General features: G+C 40.6%; 1 protein-coding gene across 1 annotated transcript in view; it reads right to left on the minus strand.

Annotated features, from left to right (window-relative positions):
- Window positions 1-13,502, minus strand: part of PKHD1 (polycystic kidney and hepatic disease 1 (autosomal recessive)) — a 259,529-nt gene that overhangs the window by 121,407 nt on the left and 124,620 nt on the right. Inside the window, exons 43-47 of the mRNA XM_010583200.1 lie at window positions 10,507-10,619; window positions 9,052-9,151; window positions 7,589-7,723; window positions 4,248-4,383; window positions 2,319-2,565 (exon numbers count right to left, since the gene is read on the minus strand). Of these exons, the coding sequence (XP_010581502.1) occupies window positions 2,319-2,565; window positions 4,248-4,383; window positions 7,589-7,723; window positions 9,052-9,151; window positions 10,507-10,619 (731 nt within the window). The remainder of the gene's footprint in view (window positions 1-2,318; window positions 2,566-4,247; window positions 4,384-7,588; window positions 7,724-9,051; window positions 9,152-10,506; window positions 10,620-13,502) is intronic.

The following is a 13,502-nucleotide window of genomic DNA, read 5'->3' on the forward strand; positions in this document are numbered from 1 at the left end:
GTGCTGTGGCCAGCCCTCTGGCCTTAAGGCTAGCTGGCATGGCCTGGCCATATCCATACGATCAAGCTCCTTCAGCCTCCAAAACAGCATGGGGACACCTAAACTGCCCTACTGGAAATGGTTCCTTGGGTCGTGTTGACCTCTAAATTGTACCCACAAATTGCCTGGATGTGGGATAGCTGTCCTCAGCCAAAACCATGCCAAAAAACCATGCCACAAACAGCTGAAACTGGGATGGGTTCAAAACTAAGTCAAAAAGAGAGATAGACTGCACTTACGTATATACGTTCATGTACAGATGTGCAAACACTCCCTGTGCTTGCTTAAGTCACTAGAATCATAGTATGTACAGTCAGTGAAGCCAAAAGGGCAGTTCAGCTGACCAGCCCCTAAGAGAAAGATCAAAGGAACAGAGGCATCTAGTGCTGCTTAAAATGTCCCAAGCAATCAAAAACATTGTTGTGAGATGCCAGATCTGACAGAGTGTCTCCAGCAGATCCTTACCCTTCTGCCACAGAGTGACAACCCAAGGGAAGTATCATAGGGCATTTTAAATAGCACTAGATATCTCTCCATGAGCAATCAAATCAAGGACACGGGTTTCCATCAGCTGTAATGGGACACATTGCCAGTGTCTACATGGTGAACACACATGTTCTTCTAAGTTTATATGTCTTCAATCCAATTTGAATTCACTCATATTGAATTTCTGGCTCACCGGCCAAATCTTTCCAGTAATTTTTGATTGCTGAATAAGCTCCAAGAGCTACATCACAGATTTACTGTAGTACCTTTCACCCAAAAAGTAATTTGTTCATTTATGCTTTGGGTTCCTCTATGATGATTAAGACAACAAACAAATGGGTTTTTATTTCCATCTCTAAACAGTGGTATTATCACAAGTGCCCATTGAAATCAAATAAAAACTAGCATCTTAATGCTGGAAAAGCAATTATCCAGTTGCCAAAAAAGTTCTGTCACTCACAATAACACAAGTTTATTCTTGAGTTTCATATCTCCCTTGTACCACTGTCTGATCCGATAATGTTGATGGGAAACCATAACTATATAGTCTGAAACAGGTTGCTTAGGTTGTGAGCCTGGGTCAGTCTTAACAAGGTCTGATGATCTGAATTGACTCAATTCCCCTCACAGCAAGCAAAGAACAGCAAAATGAAAGACCAGAAAGTCCTGATGAGGTGGGTAAGAAAGGCATGGCTCCAAAACTTTCCAAAACTGGAAAGTTTTCTTTTAATTAAATACAGAATGAACTTGTATCTTCTGTAGAACATGGCTATTCATTGCATGAGAGGTCGGCCCATGTAATCATAAAATGTTAAATCCAGTTTTAGTAGGAAACATAATACATGAATCTGATAGTTTATGAAATTAACAGCAGTGAAATCAGAAGGCAAAGATTTTCTGCTTAAGACATGAAAGTCTACCTTATTCATGACCACTTATTCTTTGCGAGCATTTGGGGAAATCTCTCATAATGAGAATAAATGGAAACTCTCTCAGAACTTGACTTAAAATATAATTAAAATCAAACTTTTTTTTTTTTAAGACAGCATCTTATTATCAGCTGTGGTGTTTCCCTCATGATCTGGAAGTACTTTATAGGTCAGCACTCAGAAAATCTTGGCAAAGTTTGCAATTTGCCCACTGCATCTCTGTTTCTGGGGCTTGGCCATCAATCGCGCTTTGAAGATTTGAGTGTCAGTGCCCGCCTTGAGTTGGATTCTCATTTCTACAAGGCCCATTTATATACCCCTGGTATTTTAAGAGTGACAAAATAGCAGTACACCACAACCTCCACTAAAAAGGCTCACTTAACACTGCCAGAATTGTCTCAGGACAGGAATCAAGACTATAGGTAGGAAACCAAGGTAAGAAAGATAAGCAGCTTGCTGAGAACCTCAGAAAAAAATTGAACTTGGGCAGGTCCAAGTAATTAAAATAAACCAAAGACTGTCCTGTGGCCTGGATAATTCTTGCAGCTGTCCATACAGCTAAGTTCTCCTCCCCAAAAGCATGATGACTACATCCAAATTGCCAGATGGGAATGGTCCCTGTGCTATCTCTCAAACCATGCCTGAGAACTATCTGGGTGAGAAGTAGCCAGAAAAAACAGTGCCAGAGACCATGGGGACAACAACATGGACTAATGTATGCCAGTGCTCAGGCTTTTGACCCAGTTTAGGACCCAGCAGAGAGGCCGGAGTCTTGGGACTGTGTTCAGACCCAGCAGCTCTCTTAATATAAAACATAGCAACCGACATCCATGCCGATTTTTCAAAAATGGAATGGTTACTTACAAATGAAGAGACATACGGTGGAAAACAAGGTCCCTGCCACAAACACTGCCACCAGATGCTTGACTGAAGTTGGCACTGGCTGTGCAAGATACCACAAGGATATCCGTGGAAGGGAGGAGGTGGCTTCCTTTCTGCCCTGTGACAGAGCCGTCGAGATCCTCAAGGATGGCAGAGTGAGGAAAGGGGAAGGACACTTGGAAAGGTGAGTTGACGAAGGTCAGATGTTCAGCTCTCACTGGAAACCCACCTGAAGGAAACAAGCAGCATTTCAGAAACAAAGACTGGTGCCTCTTCAAGTAATAGGCCTGAAGACGTCTCTGGAGAAAAAGAGATTAGCTTCACTTCACCTTTGCTTTGGAAAAATGTCTGCTGAGTCAACAAGAAGGGGAGATTAAGCAAAATGAATAAATAGAGATGGTTGTAGGAATTGCCACCTGTCCAGCACCCTTTTGTGATGGGACTTGTGGTTAGACACTCCTCTGATCGAGGTGCTGCTCTGGTCCTTGTCAGTGACCCCAAATGCTTCTTCGCAAGTCCCACTGCCAAAAGTTATAGTCTCCAAAACAGTGATTTGTACAGATCCTTTCTGCCTTGTGTATAAGATAAATTCTTTAGAGATAAGGACTGTTTAAGTCTGTGTGTAAATATACTTGTATGCATATGTACAGCACCTGGCACAATAAAGTCCTGGCTGAAAAGTGTGGCTGGAGGATCTCTTCATTACTGTAACGAAGACAGCTACAAAAAGGAGGAATATTCATGCAGGTTAAAGCACAGGGGGTTTCTGAACACATTAATATTTCCAGAAGTGTCAGAAAATCATTGCCCCATGGACCATAACAAGTCAGCTTTGGCATAAGTGTTCACGCACCGCATTTGGTTACTATGTGACTATCATATTGTCTGTTGCAGCCTCTCTGAGTCAGATTTTACTATTCCTTCTGTCCTTTGATCTCACCTCCTGAAATCTTTTTCTCTGTTATGTTATTGTAGGGCAGTATACGTTTATATATAAATATATTTAAGAGGTAATTGCAGTTGGAACATTCTTCAAAGAGCCTTTGAGTACCTTTTCAAAGCTCAAAAGGATACTTAGTTTACACATGTGATCTTAGGCAAATTCACCTAAGGTTTAAGCTGGCCTGAGGTAGGAGCTTGGCGAAATTCTGCGAGGATGTGTCATAGCTATTAAAGAAATAATTGCTCTTGAAATTTTACCTCCCAAAATGAAGAAGCAGTTAACAAGTCAGTGTATAAAAACCTCTTCCACTGAGAAAATGAAATCAGTGCAAAAATAAGGCTACCTTTGTCTCAAAATACACATGCAGCATGTGGCTTCAGCTAAATGATGAAGCTGTTTCTTAGGGAGATTATCTAGAGAGAACCTGCAGCCTCAGCCCTCGCAGAGCAGAGCAGCTAAAGGCTCTGATTCAGCCTGCCAGCAGTGTCAGCAAAACGCACACACTAAAGAGGGTGAGTATTGTTGAGGACTGGTTGTTATGTGTATCACTACAATCCCAGCACAGCGATTTTCTCAGTTCATCTGAGCTGCACACCATGCACAGTATTTACCTTGCATCTACATATCATCATCTCATGCCCCACCTCCCTGCTATTATCCTTCTGTCCCAGTTGGGGAAGTGAAACAGAGAGAGTGGCGCTTCTGGAAACTAGTGCCGTGAAACCTAAGCAAAGCAGGTATGCAAATACCTCAAAACCTGGCTCTTGATGCAAACATAGTGACAAGATTACAGAAGCAAAGCTGGGGCCAGTACTCCTCATCCCTATACAGTGCTTTTTGCAGGATTCAACGGAAACATCTTTCAAGGGTTGTCTGTGGAAACTATGAACTCCTGAACATCTGAATCTGAAATGGGAGGAAGCCAAAGACTGTGGAAACCCTGCTAAATCAGAGTAAATCAGACTTACCCTGCCCTTGGTAACAGCCAGAACAAGTCCTGATTGCTGTGCAAGTGATCGCATCAAAGTTCCTGAAAGTTGTGTTGGAGATGAATAGTTGGTATCTTTTGGGAGTTTTCAGTCCTGCTGACATACAGGTCCCATCCTGCAATGAAGAAATGAAGAGCTCTGGGAAACATATCACCACCTCAATCTCCAAGTCTAATGAGTCCAGGATGCAGCAACTGGCACACGGGGACGTGATTGCACTCACACCCATGGTTGTGGGGCAATGTATGCTGTTTGAAGGACAGATCTGAGCTATTGCTCTGCAAATTCTGAGAAGTAACATCTGTTTAACTCAGCATTTGCAGTACGTGATAGTATTACATTCAGGGCAGTGATTGCCTTGTTTGGTTTGTCCGGATTGTTGCATACTAGTTAAGGTTGGACATGTGAAGGGAAAGGAAATTGCACATTCCCTGGGAAGAAAGAATCCACCTGGAAGGCACAGTGAGCAGATTTGTTTAGGGCCCCTTTTATTTTACCTTGTCTTGACCAGCAGGGAGGAAATTTCCCTACTCCACAAAGATGATCATCCTAATTTACGTTCTAAGAAACACCTGACTGCCGAGATCCAAAGCCCTTTTGTGTGATTGGGGATGGAGGGAAGCATTTAAGCTAGGCTCTTTTCAAAGCTCTGGTTGACTTCAGGATCCATCAGAATAACAAAAAGACAAGTGTATCAGTGAGAGACAGAAAAAAAACATAAAATGTGAAAAAGAAGAGCAAAACCCACAGGTGATGGGAAACACAATGGACAAACCAGATTTTGTGGGGATTGTAGGCCATGGCACAGGGGAGGTGTACATCTCTCTGCCAATTTATCTTGGAGACAGGCCGGGGAGAAGGATGTACTCAGAGCTAGTAGGTAGCCTGGAGGGGAAAAGGCTGGCAGGAATGCGTGATGCTATTTCTGACGCCAATAAACACTTTTGTAGGACAACTCTCAAAAGCCATAGTAGGGAATCAATCAAGAAATCCACCCTCTGTGAAAACATCCTCCTTAATTGAAAATGTAGAAGGAAATGGACTTTTATAGTTTATCACTTCAAAGAGATGGTACTATCTTCGGTCTCATTAAGAGACAGCAGCTCCATGACCTTTTTTACTCCAAGGCCAAAACACCCGGGGTGATGGTCCTGGTCCTTGTGCATCTTCTTCCAAGTCACTGCTAAGCAGAAATCCCCGGCTTCTGGTAACATCTCAGAAAGTCTCTATTGTTTTTTTGCTTACACTTGCCTGTTCTTCCACACCACTCTTATTTCTATAATTTTTTTTTTAGTTAATTTATTTTATTTAAATAAATAGTAAATAGAAGAAGGGTGTGAGGTGATAATTCCTCCCTAGTGTGTGTCATCTGTCTCGGACCTCCTGCTTTTTCAGGAAGAAATGCTTTTCCTCAACTGGCTCCACAAAGGCAATGAGTTGCTTTATGAAAGTATGGAAGAGGCTTGCTGAATGTTTAGGAAACTAATGAAAGTCTTTCCCTTGGCTTTTACAGGCCCTGGATCCAGCCTTGCCACTAATGTTTTAATTGATCAAAGCCCAAATCTTTAAATGCCCTGATAGTTCCAGAAAACAATCTTGTTTTAAAGCACCTCTTTCAAAAACTCGAAGGGCTAGCAGAGAGGAATATCCAAGGTTCCCATTAAATTAATGTCATAAAGTTTTAATTGATATTAAAGAGACATCATTATTAAAGGGAGAATTACATAAATTAAGATGTAAATTATGACAAGGAGGCTCTTATCATGAGATAATCAAAGATAATCACCCCCCTGGGGTACTGCAAGAAACAAGGCACAGCTGAGCGCCTCTAAATCTCTTAACAAGTACAACATCAGAGTCCTTCCATGGATCCTGCAAAGCAAAAACAAAGACATGCACCCTTTGGTGCCCAAGAGAAATTCATTGTGTCTTTGGGATGCTGCAAGGTTGGACTGGTGAGGCCAGGATCATATCTGAGCTATGTACTTCCAATAGATCCATTACAGAAGCTTCTTTCTGTGAGTTTCTAAAGAAAACTCATTTAAAACTCTTTTTCTGCCAGTCAGAGAGAAAATTAATTTCATAAACAACAAAAGAAAACTGAGCAGGGCAAAAAAGCCCTCAAAATCATGAACAAGAAGCTGTGGCCAGTTGTAACTAAAATTCCATTATTATCCATGTTATTAATCTGTTAACAACCTGGTAGCCCCCAAAGGACTTTGACCAGCTGCCTAAAGAAATAATGGAAGAAGATCATATTTACTGCACAAATAAAAATATTACATTTTGACAGCATTTTTCATTCTTGAGTAAGAAAGTAGCACTCTGTGTTCAAGGTGGACCAATGATGCTATGAGAGAGCAGAGGAAACCAAAATGTTAACTAGGATAGAAATCAAATCTGTTGTACCCCCTTATTATTCTCAAATCAGTAAACTAAACCCAGTTGTGTATGGTTAACTGGTGTCTGTTTATTACAGACAGCAAAAGGTATATAGGAATTTATGTTAGAAAACCTTATTTAAACAAAAATCATGATTTCTCTCAAAAATTCAGGTTCTGTGAAATTCCAAGGGTTTTCTGAGACCATGTCAATCTTGGAAAAAAAACATGAGTAGGGAAAAAATTAACACTTATCTTACTAAAATCCTTCAGCTCGTAAGTTGAACAGAAATGTGATTTTGTTTTTACTTTTGAATATTGTTTTCTAAAGAATATACATGAATATGCATTATAATATAACATCTTCTAATAGTTCCAAATTAAAATAGAAAAATCAGAGTCCTTGTTTGAAATTTGTTCCAAAAAAAACCTTCAAAACTTCTATACTGAAACAAAAAGACATTTGGGAAAAATGCTGAATTTTCCTGCAGAATGTAATCTCCACTTTCTCATCAGCTAGTATGAATGGAGCACCTGAAAAATGATGCAGGATCTAGCTGATCAAATGTTATTTCTCTTCTGCTGCTGCAAGCAGAAGCGACAAAATCCTCCGTTCCAGCAGGCTGGGAGAGCAGTACTGATGCTCCAAGTTTCTCTGCTTTATCACCAAATCAATGTCCCTTGCAGGTGCTGCTGCTAAAGGCATCATCTTTCCAAGGCATGGAAGACAGCTAGAGGACTAAGCAAACAGATCAGTGCCCAAACCTCATCCTGAAGCTGTATTTATCTTTACATACAATCTATTTAAAATCTCAGTTTTACCAAGGCTGCCATGGTGCAGGGGCTGTTCTTCAGGTTGCTTTCTTGTTTCTCCAAATTTCTGTTTGAAGGGTTGCTGTGTAATTCAAGAGACATTGAAATAATTCCTGCAGTACTTACCTTTTGCCCAATGTGTCCAATTAAAACGCTATCAGCTACAGAAGTGTTTCCCAGGCTTTCTATGATGTTAATGCCAAAGTCTTTGCAAGCATAAATCCGGAAATGTTTGAGTTCAAGATTGCTGCTTCTAAAAATCTATGTAAAAGCATAATAAAGGAATGATGATAAATTTAAAAAAAAAAATATAACTCTGCTTTCTTTCTTTACAATACAAAGGGGAAGTGCAAAAACATACAAGTGTTGAATGTATATTTAGTATCTGAGAATCTCCCCTTAATGTCTGGTTTGTGCTTTCAATTAATAATACAAAAATCTTTACATTCTGTTAACTTATTTTCATGTTAAAAAAAAAGAATAGTATGAAACAGAATCAATAATAGACAGGGTAAAAGTGCTCTAAATTTTGGGGGGTTTATTACTGGAAAAAATATTAGGGTAAAGAAGTTTATGTTTGTGGCAGAAAGATGCCTTGAAAATAACCAGAGGTATTTCTTACAATTACCTAACAACAAGAAGATTGTTCCTAGAGGGAGCCCATGGAAAGAAGCAGAATAAACGTAGTTATTAATGTATGCTAGGTCAGTAACATACAAAGAAATTATGAGTTAGGCAGAGAAAACCACAAAAACACAACTGCAAAACATCCTTTTGTTTTATTTCTTTTCATACAAATAAGTTTTTCCAGAAAGAGAATGCACCAGTCTGAAAAAACACAGTGAAAAATTGGACACCTTCAAAGGAAGAGCCATAGGATGGGTTAGACTAGAAAACATGCCTTACAGAGAAATACATCCAATCTGTTCAGGTCATCAGACTGGGGTTTAAGAAGATCATAGCCTGTAAGCACTGCTATGGGAAGAAACCGTAAGACAATAAAGGGTGGTGTGGGTTTTTTAATCAGATTAAGTAATAATGTGCTACAATACCCAGAAAGTGAAGCTAGACGAATTCAAACAAAAAAAGTGCACATTTTTAATAAGGATGGAAAAATTCCCAAGGAAACCATTAACCCTATGAAGGTAACAGACCTTCTACCAACTGCAGTCTTTACGCATAGCTCAGATGCACTAGGAGGACTTTATTGGCTGCATGATCTAGTGGAAGGTGTCCCTGCCCATGGCAGAGGGGTTGGAACTAGATGATCTTTAAAGTCCCTTCCCACCCAAACCATTCTATGATTCTACAATTATAGTGGCAGACATATGCTAGGTGATTACAGAGGACACTAGCTATTGATGGAAGTAGCACTGATTCTGCATTGAAGCAGTAAGAAGAGCTCACACAAATTGTTTCTGGGTTTATCACCAAAATAGGAGCCTCCATCTGAGAGACATGGACATACAGGTACAAGATCTTTTACCGTAACTCTGGCCTATTTGCAGACTTAAGAGATGAAGTCAGTGTAGAGGTGATGTACTTGTAAAGATCCTTAGCATCCCAGAGGTCAGTCAGGATGAACGTACCTGTGCTCCACCTTGGCTGCTCCAAGCTGTAAAGTTGTTGAACTGCACAGGTCTGTTTGGGCTGTCTGGCAAATATTCTGGGTACACCAGCAACCCATACCTGTTTAAGAAAGCAAGCAAAGGAGACTGTTTCTTTACAGTGCATGTATTCATGAGCATGTTTTCCTACTCAACATTTTTATATTTAAAATTTTAAATCTATAACAGTTCTCTGCATCATACCTTATCATTTAATCCAAAATCAAAAACTGGTGGTTAGCAATATTTATTTTAAGCATCTGATCACACTGGAGAGCATCCTTAAAATTTCTTTCCAAGTGATTTCAGAATTAGCCATGCCAGGGCTAACAACCAGCGTGCAGTACCACTGACAGGTGCTCTCTGCAAACCCCCACCACCATGCCCATGAGCTTTCAACCAGTGTTGGCTTCAGATGAGCCCGACATGAATCTGGACAGATAAAGCTTTTCTAGCTCTTACATTCAGCCAACTTGGAGTACGCTCCAAGTGTAAGCGCTCCCGAATGCAGTCCTTGGACTGACCTTCTCAGAGATTTTAAATCCAGATTAATACGCAGATTTCCTCAAAATTCAGGTGACTCCATCCACTGACTTTTAGCACAATATCATTTTTTTACTATCGTTTCTGGTTTAGGGAAGTACAGGCAAAAATTCTTGTGAATAGCCATTCCTGGATGCTACAGGAATAACTGTTATATGTAATGTCTGACACACAGCACCTTTTATCCCATTGGGCTGCAAAGTGCTTAGTCTGCATTTCAATCTACTTAATCAGAGGCCAAACTCTAAGGGTTGAGCATTCATGCTGCTATGACATAAGGCATCTGGAGGTAAGAAATGCCACTCCAGGTTGTCTAAGCCAGCATCATGTCTCTTACGGTGGCCTGCAGGAGGTGTTAAAGGAGGAGTGTAAGAAAGAAATCGCCTATCTGTTCTCCTGCATGCCACCCTCTTCTTCTCAAAATGCCTAGTATACTTAAAAATGAGCTTTCGATTCAACACAAGTGCATGCTTCAGTGCTTTGCTGTTAAATGGTTGATGAGGAAATGTGTTAAATGTGGCACCTTAAACTATATCAGGATCATTTAAACAAGGGAGTAAAGTGGAGGAGCTTGTTACCAGCACAGGGAAATGATGCAAGTTAACAAATTGGGCTTGTGAATTAAGAGGAAGGACCATATTGAAGCTACTAAGGAAACCATTTGCAATCAGGCATTGAAAATCAGCCCCAACCACATCACTGTCAAACACTGATTCTGCTCTGCTGTGGAGAACTCTGCTTACAGGAGAAGCAGCCCTTAAAAGGGTGCAAAATTTTACCAAAAAAAAAAAAGTCTGAAGGGAGGGGCAAAGCCTTTTCTGCTCAACACTGCAATTATAGTTAGCACTAACATGCACAGAATGAAAATCTCCTCAACCAAAAATCCCCAAGTACCTTGTGCAGGAGTGAGCTATGTTCTCACTGAAGGACAGGAGAGGCATTTTGGATGGTCCCTCAGGGGAGAGGTGAAAGAAATAGCCATACCCAGCAGCACACACTGTGTTACCCTGCAGAGAAGCATATGCAACTGTGAAAAAAAGACTACCACAGATTTCTGGTAGTTAAAATAAACTTAAGAAAAACCCAGATTAAAATCCCAGCTGAGGTCCATTCAAATTCTGGTAAGTCTGGCTGGCAGAAGCTGGTACCTTGTTTCTGTGTCCTCATTCTCATCCTGTTTTCACTCTGTCTTTGGGCCAGTCTTAAAAAAAAAGATGTTCTCAAGCCAGGCAACAAGTCTTGGCCAAGCAATAGAAACAAATGACAGAAAAATGGTATTGCAGTAATTCTTCAAAATGTAGGTAAGAGAAAAAGTGTGTGGAAAACTCCTTACCCCTATAAAATCCTTTCTAAGCAGGAATACAATGTCATGAAAGAAAAGTAAATCACAAACTACTCAGGTTTTTGATTTACTTCTCAATCCATACGTTTCTCATATCTCCCAAAGCAAATACAGGAAAAGGAAACAACATTGGTGCAAAAAGCGAGACCCACTAAAAGTCAAGAGAAAACAGAGAATTGCATCTTCAGGATATGTCAGTGGCTGAACAGCTAAACTTACTCAGACTTGTGGTAAATTACTTGCTTTGAGTTGTTTTTAACAGGGTAAGTGAATAACCATGGGAAGATGCGCTGTAAGTTATTGTCACTTAATATCTCTTAATGAAGAAATTATGGAGTTGCATTCTTTGTATTATTGCAAGAGGTGAAAAATAAGTGAACATAAAGTCTGCCTGGCCTTAAATTAGGAGTTTAGTACTTACAGAGTCTGTAGCAAGTGGGTTATGTGGGCTATATACAGTGGGTTAGGAGCGTTTCTACTCTAGGGAAAAAAACCTGCTCTTAACTGCTTCATTTAGACAGCAGCCAAACCTAGCTGGTTTTGGATGGTGTCCATACAGCAGCTAACGTGCGCATCTGGGCATGATCCCTCTCACCTACCTTAGATGCATACAAATTTGATGCTGAAGTCCAGGCTGATAAAGCTAGGCTCCTTTTCCAGGAAAAGAATTAGGCATAGGCATGTCCAGAGGGCAATTCTTCTGGTCTATTCTTAGATAAGATTAATTGCTCTCTGGAGGTATCCAGTTCTCTAAGGGGAGTCTAAGAGGAGCTTTACTGCAGCTGTAAGAAGAGCTTGTTCTCCAAGATCAGGACTGACACCCACCACTACCGTTCATTGGTCACCGGACAGTGTTAAAACACTAATGACTTTTGGTCCCTGATGGTCCAAATCAAAGCCAAGCCTGATGACCTAGAGGTGAAAGCCTCCATAGGGCAATTACTTTCTTCTGACCCATCCAAGACTGTTCCCCGCAGTTGTGATCTCTGACAGCTGTCAAGCAACAAAGAAGTATCAATACCCAAAGCACTGCTTTCTCTATCCCCTGGTAAAACTGCTGCTTTTTCCAAAAGTGCAGCCACAGACCCTTTTCCTTTAACAAAATACTTCTGCAGTCCGGTCACATTATTTCCAGGATCTTTTACTTGCGACTCCAATCATGCGTTCTACAGATGATTCATAAGGAAAAAAACTGCATATTTATTCAGCCAGCTAGTGGCTGGAGGGCAGGGGTTTTAGGCAAGCAGGGAATTTTGTGTGGAAATCAATTCTTTGTGGAAGTCAGTATATTACGAACGTCCGTGCAACCAAAATTCCAGAGAGAAATTACCTCCCTGAGCATGCCAAATACCTGGAGGTATGCATTGCAAGTCAGTAAAATAAAGTGGCTGACGTTTTAAGTGTCTCTTAAGCGTACAACACTGCTAATGTAAATATTTCATGAATTTCTTTTAGATAACCAGGGCTTAAACTGTTAACCTTAAAGATGACATTAAAGCTCTGGAGAGTGTGCCCAGCACAGCTCCCCCAGTTTCAGAACCTGGCAGGATGCAAGGAGTACCCCTAATGGGTCCACTTCAACGTGCACTCACCTTGCAGGAGGTTTTAGAAAAGATCTCAGTAGGGATGAAATGACGAGAAACAATCAATGCCAAACAGATGCAGCCTCACCTCTTTGGTACTGTGGAGAATGGCTGGGTTGGGTGATACTGGGAAACAAATTCATTTATCAACAGCATGACCGTCAGTCACTCCTCTGACATGGAAACACTGGCTGTTCTCCACCCCGTTCATTCATTTAAGCTGTTTACCAGTCCTCAACACCATGGCAAGAAAGGAAAGGGAGGATGCTTGTTGAATTTCTTAAACCCAGTCTGGACGTTATGCATAAGCACTGCATGCTGGCTCTGGGATTTAAGGGCATTGAATCTTTATGAATAGGAAGTTACCACAAAAGGTGAAAGACCTACTGGGCCAAGAGAACCAAGAGAAGAAGATAGGAAACTACTCTTTTTTTTTTTTTTTCCCCTGCACACAAAAATAAAACCAAGGATGTAGGGCATGCACTTCAGTGACAAAAAAGCCAAGATCAAAGAGGGGCATCTTCAGTTCCTCATGCTGATAGCATTTAAAAAGCACAAAACCAGCCTGCTAGTGAAATTATCTTATGACACTGAGAAGTGATAACTAGGACTTCCATATTTTATTAAAAAAAAAAAAAATACTAACCTTGCAATAATCATTTTGCCCTTATACTGTATAAGTATAAAATTTTATCTAACACCCTGATTCACAAATGCACTTAAGAGCTTAAGTCAAATGGAAACCAGTGGGAATTGGGTCTCCAAATGTCTTTGTAGTCTCAGGTTTGAGTGACTGCTGTGTCCCAATTTCAACACCTTTTAGGAGACCACTGATTTTCAAGGAAATTTAAGCTCTTCAGTCACCAATGCAAATTTAAGGCTCCCAAGTAAATTGAGTAGTTATGAAAATATTATTGCAGGGCTCACTGTGGAAAGCTTAACCCATCACGCACAGAAGATGTAAC

Source organism: Haliaeetus leucocephalus, unplaced genomic scaffold, assembly GCF_000737465.1.
Source record: "Haliaeetus leucocephalus isolate CR32 unplaced genomic scaffold, Haliaeetus_leucocephalus-4.0 Scaffold871, whole genome shotgun sequence".
NCBI classification, from domain to species: Eukaryota; Metazoa; Chordata; class Aves; order Accipitriformes; family Accipitridae; genus Haliaeetus; species Haliaeetus leucocephalus.